The sequence below is a fragment of the Thermobia domestica genome, chromosome 2 (genome assembly GCF_964235325.1).
Source record: "Thermobia domestica chromosome 2, izTheDome1.hap1.1, whole genome shotgun sequence".
NCBI lineage: Eukaryota > Metazoa > Arthropoda > Insecta > Zygentoma > Lepismatidae > Thermobia > Thermobia domestica.
In genome coordinates, this window is record NC_137455.1 from 3,461,698 (window position 1) to 3,474,510 (window position 12,813).

The 12,813-nt window shown below is 37.4% G+C and overlaps 1 protein-coding gene across 1 annotated transcript in view; it reads left to right on the plus strand.

Annotated features, from left to right (window-relative positions):
- px (MAP7 domain-containing protein plexus) overlaps nt 1–12,813 on the plus strand; it is a 527,448-nt gene that overhangs the window by 102,449 nt on the left and 412,186 nt on the right. The window contains exon 5 of the mRNA XM_081749542.1: nt 5,504–5,654. Coding sequence (XP_081605668.1) covers nt 5,504–5,654 — 151 coding nt within the window. The remainder of the gene's footprint in view (nt 1–5,503; nt 5,655–12,813) is intronic.

The window sequence follows — 12,813 nt, forward strand, 5'->3', positions numbered from 1 at the left end:
ACAATGACGTAATTTAAGTTCCCATTGTGCTGTTTGTCAGAGCCAAGTCGGTGAAAATGGAACAATCCATGATAATTAAACCAGGCCAGCAAATTTCAATTTCTCATGAATCGTTTTTTCCTTATGCCGCTGAGTGCGCTCCCTGAACATTGAAGAGCCTTCAACTCGGTTCTCTCTACGAAAATAGTACTCTATCTATCTAAAAATGACAGATAGAGTTCTAAATTACACTATTTCTTTCTTGGTTTGTTAATTCAACAGTTTCAGGACGAATTTAGAAAACGGTTATTCATGGTGAGTAACCGTCCTAGTGAGAAACTATGAGTATCTACAAATCACAGGATGTCACGGGTGTCAATCCCACCGGGGACGTGTCCCCTTCAATATTTGTAAAACTGTTTTCATATCCCCCTAATATTTTAAGTATCGTAGGTCAGTTATGACTGAAAAATCAACTATGTAGCAGTTTGCTACGTTCACAAAACAATGTTAGACAAAGTGGATATAAAAAATGTAGCACAAAAGTTTGTTTCCAATTGTAAAAAAAGGCAGGGAGCTTTTGGCTCTATGAAGGTGACATACTCTTATCATTTAAGTTTAACAAAACTGTAAAATAAGGTTGAATTTTACTGTTTGATTAAGTAAACAAACTGTAAAGTGTGTACGTGTTGTTTCAATACACACACACACACACACACACACACACAAAATGTTAAAATTAAAAGATAAACATTGTAAAGTTTTTGTTTGCTTTTTCAAGTCGAAAATATCTGGATACATTTTTGTCCTTAAATTTTCCTTACGTTTCCTTATTCATTTGTTCTCTTCCTTCTTTGAGTAAAATCCTCATTTATTCTTTACTTATCGCAAAATCCTCGATTCCAGTTCATTACCTTGTCTCCTACCTTCATGATATTCCTGACTCCTTTTCACCAAAGTCTCGTTCTCAGCTTCTTTAACCTCTATTTACGTGTTTCGTGTTTGTGAAACTGTTATGTATTTGTGTTTTTATATACTTTTTATCAAATTGCCTTGCGTAGTGTGTTTTTGGGTTTAGTTTAAGAAACAAATTATGGTACCTTGCTAGTCAAAGTAGTCTCTGGGTCCGACCACTTTTTTGCATCCTGAGCCAACGAGTGTGAACTGCGATACTAAAAAGCTATCAGCAGCACGTTGTTCCCTCCAAGCAAATGAGCGAGGTGCCGGAAGAGGTGATAGTCGAGGGGAGAGAGTCAGCAGAATACGCTGATTGCAACTCATGAAGAGTCTACACCTTTCTTTGAGTGACATGTTGTCTTGCAACATAAGGACATCATGTCTGTTAACCATCACTAGAGTGCATTTCATGGAATTCAGTACTACAACGATCCGTTTCGCCTTGATGGAAAAACAAATGACGAATCGCCTCACCATAGACCAATACACCCGTAACAACACCTGCGGTAGGTAGCTTTGGAAACACAGTCCTGAGGGGCTGTTTCTCAAAACTATTTACTAGACTAGTAATACTTGTCCATACACTTGTGATACCAGTGTAAATATACGAGTGGGTTTTTCTCGAATTTACAGTCCGCAGCAAAAAACCTGCAACATGAGCATGTAAGTTTACTGTGAAACTACGCCTAACAACCCAGGGAATCAGCATAACATCTAAGTGGCACGAATCATGCCAGGAGAAACTTCGGCCTCCTCCCCTGCACACTTATTTTGAAGCGAAAAACTTCGTCGTTTCACAGTAAACTTATATGCTCATGTTGCAGGTTTTTTGCTGCGGACTGTACACGAGAAAAATAGTAGCCACAACTCGGTTAACTCCGTTATCTCTTGATTTTGTTTTTACAGAACACTGATGTGGCGCAATTAGCTTCTAATTTACTAGTGAATATTCTCAAGAGATTGGAGACTTCTGTCACGTTTGTGTAACTTCAGAAAGTAACTATTTCGTGGTTTCCTGTTTTAAATAATTAAGAAAAGAGTGAAACCGAGTGCAAATCGTTGCCAAGCGTCTGTACAGAAAAACAACAAAAAATATCCATTGATTTATCTAATACTGTCAGTGGATGTTGGTTTTAAGGAAATATTCAAGTATATATATCTCAAGGACAGTGTTCAAGTAATTTAATATTTTTTATTTTTGGACATTTAATTTGCATTTAGACTTTTTTTTTTCGTCGCGCCTGTCTATGTTTTCAAGTTCGTTTTACTACGTGCTTTTTCATGCAGCGAACTAATTAGAATTCAATCTAAGATTAGTTAAAATATTATCTATTATTCCTTATTTGCATGCTGTAATAAATTATTGTATATAACGTGTACCAGGTAATAGTATTGATCTTTATTAACATAAGTTTACTTATGTTAGGCTGTTAATGTTCCGAATATATGAATAATCTTTGTGTGCTCGAGCCAGTTCATGAGTGGCACACCTGCAATAGTTTTGTCCATTCATTGACTTCATCTTTCTGTGTCAAATTACTACTAAACTAAATATCTGATTTTCGTGTCAATTAAAAATATTTTATTTCAGTTCTGTTGCTGCTATTATCTTCCAATGAATTAACCAACACTACGGAAAGTAGCCAAATCGATAGTATTTCATGTAGTACTTGGTTTTCTATGTATTTGTCTGCTAATTGGAGATTTAATGTATGACTAGTGAAAATTCTGTCCTGTTCACAAGTTCTTGTAAAACATGTGAGAAGAAGAAATTGCAAGAATTTCTGAAACTGAGACTTGTAGCTTGTGACTTGTAAAGTATTAGATTAGTGGTCTTGAGAAATAGACTCCTGAACGTCGATCACTATCCAACCACTTGTTTACGATTATTATAAGAAATCCATTTTTTATCAGAAGTGACAATCCAAGGAATTCAAATACTCAAAAAACTACACATCTCCAGACGATGTTCCTGCTGTTTGTCGGTAGCCGCGGAGCTCTTATGTAATTTAGTGTCACGAGCATTCACCACTCCTTCCCAAGTGCACTATGGATGTTTTTCGCGGATATATGTACAAAACGGCTCAACTTGAACTCGTAAAAGATCACTCACTATTTCCAGTGTTCACTTTTGCACGACCCCGTTCAACAACGCACTATTGCTTGACTGCGCACTTCAGACTGTTTTCTGAGCATGTACAGAATTCGTGACGTTACAGAAGCGAAGATTTCAATCGCACCAATCCAATGTTCCAGTAGTAGTCATTTGACCAAATTCAGACTTCCTCAGAAAGACAATTATTGCATGTTTCCTTATGTGTGTTTTATGGAAAGTGTTAGTCTCACGGGCGTCATTCCCACCGGGGACACCAGGAACTTGTCCCCGCCTATATTTGTGAAACTGTTTTCGTCCCCCTTAATATTTCAAGTATCTTGGGTCAACCATGACTCAAAAAAGGCCCAACCATATGGCAGTTTGCTATGTTCACAAAACAATGTTAAAGTGGATATGAAAAAAAATTCACGAAAATTCTTTCAAATTGTGAACAAAGGCAGTTTTTCGCCCTATGAAGGTGAAGGTGGAGTAAACTGTTGAGGTGGTGAGGTGAAAGTGACGAACAGTTGAACAGTTTTTATTTAGATAGCGAGCAGCAAAGTTTAGTTTAGTTTAGCTTATATATATATATATATATATATATATATAAGCTAAACTAAACAAATGGTGATCAGAAAAATGGAAACACCTGAGCGAAATTGCAACTTACCAGATTAATGTGGTGTCGGGCCACCTTTCGCCTTCAGAACAGCCTTGATGCGACGCGGGATGGAGGCATAGAGGTCGTGAATGGTAGCAAGTGGAATTTTACACCATTCCTCGTGCAGGGCGTCGGCCAGTTCTGTGAGAGAGGATGGAGATGGAAATCGTCGCCGGAGTCGTGTTTCCAAGACGGACCACAGATGTTCAATTATGTTGAGATCTGGGGATTGCGCGGGCCAGGGGAGGTGTTGAACTTCATCCCGATGTTCCTCAAACCACGCTGCAACAACGCCAGCTGTGTGAATGGGTGCATTATCATCCTGGAAGGTGGCGTCATTGTCCCGGAACAACATCCGGACCATAGGATGCAAGTGGTCTCCTAAAATTGCGACATAATCGTTGGCAGTGATTCGTCCGCTAAGTGTGATCACAGGACCCAATGAAAACCATGATATGGCGGCCCACAGCCGCCGCCATGTTTCACAGTTGGGCAAAGACACTGCAGATCATAAGCTTCTTTGGGCGTTCTCCACATATAAACACGGCCCGTGGTTGGGAATAGGGTGAAGGATGACTCATCCGACCATATCACACGTTTCCAGTCCTCAACAGTCCAAGTTGCATGGTCGCGGCACCATTTGCGGCGTGCGAAAGCGTTATGGTCCCTGATGAGCGGTTTGGCCCGTGCAACACGACCCCGTAAGTTCATGTCATGTAATTCGCGGCGGACTGTGATTGTCGAAACAGGGTGGGGGAAGTGCTGATTGAGTTCCTCCGTCACTTGCTCCGCAGTGGCACGACGGTTCTGCGTGACAATGCGCTTTAATATCCGGCGTGACCTGTCACTCATGATTTCCTTCCGCCCACTGTTCCGCTTCCCCGATGTGGTTTTCCCGTGTGTTATGTAGGCCGTCATCACCTTCGACACTGTCCCACGCGACACGCCTAACACAGTAGACACTGCCGTCACACTCACTCCACATAACCGCGCACCAACAATTTGCCCTTTTTGAATTTCTGAGAGGTCTCCCATTTTACACTAGGTCCGTCTGCTGCAGCCACTGGACACTGCTGTTCCACTGCGCCTGACGTAGTATGGAGACCGACCTAACACACCACCACCAGTGGTCCGGCGCTGCGGGCGCCACACCACCACTGCCAAACCATACATCTGACGTGTTGCCAACTACAGGTGTTTCCATTTTTCTGATCACCATCTGTATATAAGCCTCATTTACATTAGTTGTAGGCTTGTATGCCTAAAACCTAATTTCAAAACTTTATTGGTTCCGAGTATTCACTTCACACTACGTTTTTTACTTTATTTTGTTTTTGACATACACTTGGTATCATTTAAGTTTAACTCGAATTGTAAAACAAGGTTGAACTTTATTGTTTGAATAAACAAACAAACTGTAAAGTGTGTATGTGCTTTTTTAGTGTCACATAAAAAAAGTAAAAATAAAACAATTTTTTATTAAAGTTTTTGTTAGCTTTTTAAGTAAAAAAATGCGAAAATGCAAGTACGAAGACAATTTTTTAAATTATTTTCCGGGGAAGGCCTCGCTTTCCTTGGGAATATTCCGTACACTCCAGCCCCCCGATAATGTGTTCCCCAAAAGTTTATGTGCTGTTGATGTCAATGGTTAATGTATATCTCATTATCAAAAAATTAGGCCAGAGTATAAATACAGTATTTCTCTTGTTTCCTTGTATAAGCATAACGATACTGGAAAATACGAAAACAGAGAAATCTCCAGAAAAAGAACATAACAACAACGTGTTCATTATTCTTATTCATTTCCATAGACTAATCGCCAAGGGGACCGTCCACCTAAGAAAGAATCCTCCCCGAAACAAGAAAGGAAATCGGACCGAACCATTTCCGGAGGAGAAAAAATAGAGAGAGACAAAGACCGGGGGCAGTCTTCAAGGCCAACATCTGCTAATCCGGAGTCAGGTAAGTACTATTTTAGTGTTTTATATTTTGAATTGAAATTTAAACAGTAACGTGTGAGGTGAGTGCAGTTTTATAGTGCACTATATTTTGAATTGAAACAATGGGAAGTGAAAGTAAAGTTATATGCGTTGGCTAACATTTTGTTTGTATATTTCGAATCGATGAATAATCATGTGTTCGACAATTAAAGCAGTTATCTATGTTAACATCTATCTTATTAAAAAAAAAAAAAAAAATGTAAAAATATAGAAACGATAAGGGGTATTGAAGTTCAGAAAGCTTATTATTTAATAGTTACCGAATACTTCAAAATGAAGTGATAATTTATTTTATTTTATTTTATTTTTATTTTTATTTTATTTTTTTCCCGCGACGTTAAATATTGTCTTGTGGAATTTTCGCTGACTTCTGCCACCATTTTAGGGACGTAAGAGGTTAGATACGTGGAAAAGTTAAATAAAAGATGCATGGAAAAAAAAAAAAAGTATGTCAGTTTTTAAAATTACATCAGACAGTACAAATAGTTTCGTCATTTGCTCTTGCAATGTTCATGGAAGGACATCAGTAAATACTTGAAGAACTTTTATTTTTTTCTATTGTAAGAGCAGGAGTTTATTAATTAATTAAATAATTAATTAATTTAATAAACTGATAGGATGCATTAAAATTATTATGCAGGCACATGAGAGGATGATTCAAATTGACAAAAAATTGGTTACTTACCAATAAATCCTTCCGTGGGGAAACTAAACACACTCGACATGTATCGGAACAACAAGCTGTCTTCAAAGGAAGTTAAAAAGGATAAAAATGGATGACACAAAAAAGGTGTGGAAAAATTAATACATAAAACAGAATAGATAAATATAACGTGACCGATGCTAAAATACCACGAGCAGAGCACAGTGCGAAAAAATCAGCTGAGTTGAAGGAAGCGCAATGTCTATGTTATGTTATTACCAGTATTGCCAGATCCAAAATATACATCAAAGATAGGTAACTAGATTCTATGAATATTGCCAAAATCCAGATTTAAACCTGGTTTATATTTATAATTATAATTTAAATAAAGAATGATTCTTTATTCTTCTGATCCATGATAGCCTCTAAAACGATTATTCCCAAAGAAGCAAAAACGTGGATAGGAATTCCTTAGTTTCCATAAGTATCGACAAAAATTCAACATATTCTTGCAAAGCATAACATATCTGCTTCCAGTATCCCCCCCGAAAAGTTTAGAGAAGCATCTTACCGGATTTAAAAGTTACTTCGTTGATTCACTAAATAAGTCAGGTATTTATCGTGCTCAATGCGAACGTGACTCCTCATATATAGGTTAAAGGAAACTAATATTAAGACCCGAATTGAAGAACATATTAGACAGTCAAAAAAGTCAAGAAGAGGCCATGTGAGCGGGATTGGCACTTCACTTAAAACAACATTCACCCAATATGAAGCAGGTTAGTGTGATAGATTCAGCAAAAACAAAGAAACAACTGAACATTAAAGAGTCTTTCTTTATTTATAAATATAAACCGGCTTTAAATTTGGATTTTGGCAACATAGATAGAATTTGTTTACCTACCTTCGATGCGTATTGGATCTGACAATAGTGATGAACATAAACATTCTTTCGCACTGTGCTCTGTTAGTGGTATTTTAGCATCCTTTATGTTATATTTATTCATTCGGTTATCTATTCCTTTTTCCACATGTTTTCTCTCTCATCCGTTTTTATCGTTGTTACCTTACTACTGAAGACAAAACTAGCTTGTTGTTCCGATACGTGTGGAGAGTGTTTAGTTTTCCCACGGAAGGATTTATTGGTAAGTAGTCAATTTTTTGTTAATTTGCTAGCATGCATATTTCAGCATGAATTTCACTTTAAACAGCCATATTTATTCATATGTTTAGAGGAGGCCGCGGTGGCTCAGTGGTAGAGCGTTCACCTCTAGTGCTTGGAGTCCCGGGTTCGATCCCAGACCCCGCCAAGTGAACTTTGTGGTGGACGAACACCGTGTGCGTGGGTTTCCACGGGGTTCTCCCGTTTCCTCCCACTTTTCTTCATTCCACCATTTCATTCATTACTCATCACCGTCTCCTTTAGCCTAACCGGCATATCCGTGGGACGTAAAACTCAAACATTTCATTTTCATACGTTTAGAAGGGCTCTTGTAATCACCATTGTTACGTGATTACAAGAAATATTTACATTGATTCATGAACTCACAGAGTAGTAAATTTCCAGTCCTTTAAAGGAAAAAATAAACACTATTAAACTTCGTTAACAGAAAACAGAATTGTGAAATTTTTAGTCCATCAAATGACTTAAACGGTAAATGAACTTCAGAGACACACAATACGTGACCTGTTTATATCCTTGGTTAAATAATTCGTGAATGAGGAAGCTACTGTTTTAAATCTAGCGTCCATAATCTAAATGCTTACATGGCTCAAATTATCGAAATAAAGTAAGATGAGAAATTACGTCGTGTTTTATATTTTTCGATCTTCAGTGTTAGTTTTTCGATGAAATTATTCTGATTTTTTAAATATTTTTTTAATGCATACACATCAATTTCAATACTAACTGTTAAACCTACATTTTGATAACCTATCTCTATAAAAACGTTGATTGGTTGGACAGTCAACTTCAAAAAACAATAATTCTGTGTTTTATGATAAGTGGTATATGCAAGAAATACGAAATGCAGCTTAACCCAGTGAAGGGAGGCAGTATTAAGTTTTTGGGTTATCACTTTTTGTGTCATCATTTAAAGTTGATATTATTAAAAATTACAAGATCAAGAACAATATAATGTTGTAGAAACAGATTGTCCATTGCGGGAAGTTCAACGTGCAAATGAACAGGTTGTGCACATATAATGTGTGAACATACTTTCTTGAGATATGGAGCATATGTGTTAATGGTTTTATTGTTTATTTTTATTTTTTGTGATTCGAATGTTAAGTTTTGTCACCGGTTTATATTTTCCGGTTTCTTAGGTTTATATTTTCCTTATTTAAACGTTCAATTTCAAGCAAGCATTCACTGATTTTTTCCACCTTTTTTTTTTTTTAATATGTTACAAACTTTCATAGTTTTGGGTGAACCACGTCAAGAAACTTTCCCAACTCACGTTCAGTTTCAGTTTGCGATTTACTTAATTTTGCAATTTCTTCTTTAGTTCCTTAGCCAGGTTTAATACGTCTGCAAGAGTTGGCAATTCTGACTGAATAGGTGACTCCAATTGCATGCTGCTCCTACGACATTTTGTACATTTATTGCAACGCCAAGACTCTCCGATGGATTTTAAATATTCGAGATCAGTTTCAACGAACAGAGCACACTTTAAATGACATAATTTTTCACAGTCACAGCATTGTGCCTTAGTTTCCTTCCGCGATACAGCTTTATCGCAGTCCAAGCACAGATTCATTTTAATGTTTCGATATCTTTAACGATCGATAGATCGCTCCGACAGGTTTGAGTTTGAACTAGAAACATTGTTTGTTTACTTTTCAAAATGATATAGTTTATACCACTACATTTATGTTTTGAGCACGTATGCACACAATAACGCAAAAGGAATAAGTTCAAATTAGTGTACAGTACTCACCACTGTATAAACAAAGTAACTTGTAGCACGAATTGCAAAACAAACAGTAAAAATTATGCCAAATACGGAGCACCACTCAACCTTCACTCTGACACTTCTACTTCTTCTTCTCTATGACAACTCGTAAATATTATTCGATTTTAATACAGGGTGTCTATCAGTCACGAAAGTCATGAAAAAGTCACGAAATCAGAAAACGGTCATGAAAGTCAATCAAGAAAAAGTCACGAAATTTAGCTTTTGGGTCACGATTTTTTTTATCTGTACAAATATAAGTACAGATTGGTAAATTTTGTTTTATAAAATGTCAAAATTCACCACCAAAAATGTCTATGATCGGCTTTAGACACTACCAAATCGCAAGCAAAGCATGCTTCTATCGCATGCATGAAAATTTGACCTATTTCGCACCCAAATTTGCACTTGAGAATGTCACGAAATTTTATGGTTTGGTGAAGAAAAGGTCACGAAATTTCATTTTGAAATTTTAGTAGACAGTGTAACACAGTATGATGCATGTGTTTAGTGGAGTTTTCATATAGGCCTATTCTCCATTCTTGCAATTGGTCAAGTAAGTTTGAGGACTCATTTAACCCCCTCCCGAAGATTTAAATAAAATAAAAATTCCGTGATAATATTCGTAAAAAATACACTTTCGTCGAATATTGTCTAATTTTTTCTGAGAGTTTGTAGTCGTCTCAATTGCTTGCAGTTAAAATGTGTCAATAATGTGAGAGCGCGTTCTCCCCAATTTCGTACATATATACATATTTTTCTAAATATTTACGAGGCTATTCAGAAAGTAACAGACGTTTTAAAATAAAATTGTAACAATAAACAAACCAAATTATATTATATACATTTGAAAGGTACAGTTTTAAGCTATTTTCCCATATAATTGCCATACAAATTAAGGCATCTATCATACTGTTGCACAAGTTTTTCAATACCGTTGCGTTAGAAATCTGCCGCCTGCAATTTCAACCACTGGCTTACATCAGTGTGCAGTTCGGTGTCAGTATCAAAGCGTTGTGTAGCGAGCCATGTCTTCATTACTAGGAAGAGGTGATAGTCCCTTGGCGCCAAATCCGGGCTGTATGGTGAGTGATCGAACACCTCCTATCCAAAACCATCCAAGTGCTCTCGAGTACACTTAACCGTGGGTGAACGTGCGTTCTCGTGGAAAAAAAAAAAAAATCGCGCTTGTTTTGAATCGCACACCTTAACATTCTCATTCACAAGCGGAATTTTCTATTGCAGCACACATTGTGACACGTCAAAGAAAGCAAAGTGAGAGCGCCCTAGCCCTCACGCTACCATAGCTGGATGCGTACTGAGTGTGGCAACATTCTGACACCAAGATGGCTACTCTAGCCGCGCCATTGCAGGCAGGCCAAAACCACTTTTACTTTCTGGACAGCCCTCCTATTAAAATATACTTTTTTTTATACAACATTGTGTTTTGTCGAAGATTAGAGAGAGAGAGAGAGAGTCACTCGCTTCAAGAACGCGCAGCATCACTAGTTATCGGGGGCTTCAACTTCTTCACTGTATGAAAGGTAAGGCAACTGTTAGTTCGTTTCATAACATTTTGTGCAAGTATTCAATGACTCACTACTTGACTGAGATAAGAGGGAAGGAGGGAAAGACCTTGATATTGAGAACAATGAGCAGCAGTGAATGCACATTACACTACAACAGAACTAGAAGGAAAATGACAGAACAGATCGCAAAACACCGTCGTACAAGTATATTTTTGGTGGAGAGTAATTTCATAGTACTCAAAATATAATAATACATATGCATATATATATATATATTCTCGGAGAAATTAAATGTCGACTAAAAGCAGGGAATTCGTGTTACTATTCGGTTCAAAATCTCTTGTTGTCGCGAATTCTGTCGAGGAATTTGAAGCTTAAAATATATAAAACGATAATCATGCCTGTTGTTCTATATGGCTGCGAAACATGGTCACTTACTCTGAGGGAAGAACGTAGACTGAAAGTATTTGAGAACAAGATCCTGAGACGAATATTCGGACCCAAGAGGAACGGGAATGGCGGAAACTTCATAACGAGGAACTACATAATTTATAGGGTTTAACAAACATTGTTAGGGTCGTCAAGTCTAGGAGGCTTAGGTGGGCGGGTCATGTAGCTAGAATGGAACAAAGTAGAAACGCTTTGAAAGTCTTGACTGGAAGACCTATCGGAAAACGACCATTAGGAAGACCTAGGCGCAGATGGGAGGACAATGGATCTCGCAGAGATAGGAATACAAAGTAGAAACTGGGCGCAGTTAGCTAAGGACCTTGACCTTGGAGAGCTTTTGTGAACGCGGCATTGAACCTCCGGGTTCCATAGGCCATAGAGTTAGTTAGTTATATATTAGGAAACCTAACCATTTTGATTTTTTTAAAATAATGAATTACTTATCCATAACCTCACCTAATTATTTTTCTAACCAACTCAGCTTTTAAAACTTTACAGAGCAATGAATGGACAAAATATCGCCACAGAAAATAGACTTTGGACACAGAAAAGTAGCATTATGTTTAAAAAAATATGAAAAAATGACTTATGCTTATCTTCAACGCTCTTTGTGTACAATTTATTGTTTTAATAATTATAAATGTAATGTTGATATCACTGGTCATTCCTCCCTTAGTATGTGTAGGTTTTGTCGGGACTCTCTCACATCCTCATTCTACCAATTCATCCGTTTCCTTTAGGCAAAAGACATGAATGGGGAACGTTAAAGGAAAAGATTTTATTTTAAAGGTACAGGGTGGCCCATGATATGATGTTTCGAAAACTGCCTTAAAGAAACTAGCAACGTAACTTGAATATAGCCACATTACTCTCATATCTTTCCTTACAAGAATTATAATTTCTGTTCTTCATGAGATGGTCCACCAATGCACCATCGAAGTCAATACATGCCTGGAGACGAAGAACAACGTTGTTATAAGCGGTTTGACAGACCCGTACTGGTATCCTGTGGAACTCTTCTGTGATAGTCTCCCGTAGTTCGGCCAAATTTCGTATGTGATGTTGATGCACTTTATCCTTTAAAAGACCCCATAAGAAAAAGTCAGATGGTATTAAATCGGGAGATCGAGCCGACCACTCTACAGACCCACGTCGACCGATCCAGTGGTTCGTTCAGCCCCACTCTCAGGCTATACAGTATTGCCATATTAAGACTTTTTGTCCAAAATTACAAATACATAATTATGGGCCACCCAGTATTTAATTACTTTACTTAGTTCTTTTGGACAGAGTGAGTTTAGTAGTAGAGACTATATGAAATGCAGGGGCGGATAGGCATCATTAGGGGGGCGCGGGCGCTTTTCCCCACAAGGGCCACTAGTATCTCAATGTCACAAATCAAGTTGCACAGTTTTCTTTCTACAGTAAGACATATTAAAACTCTATATTCTTTCATCAGTATATTATTCTGAATTGTTCAAAATATTACATGAAGTTCAAGAAGTAGGTGCACTATATTACAAAATTAGCAGATATTTTAGTGTA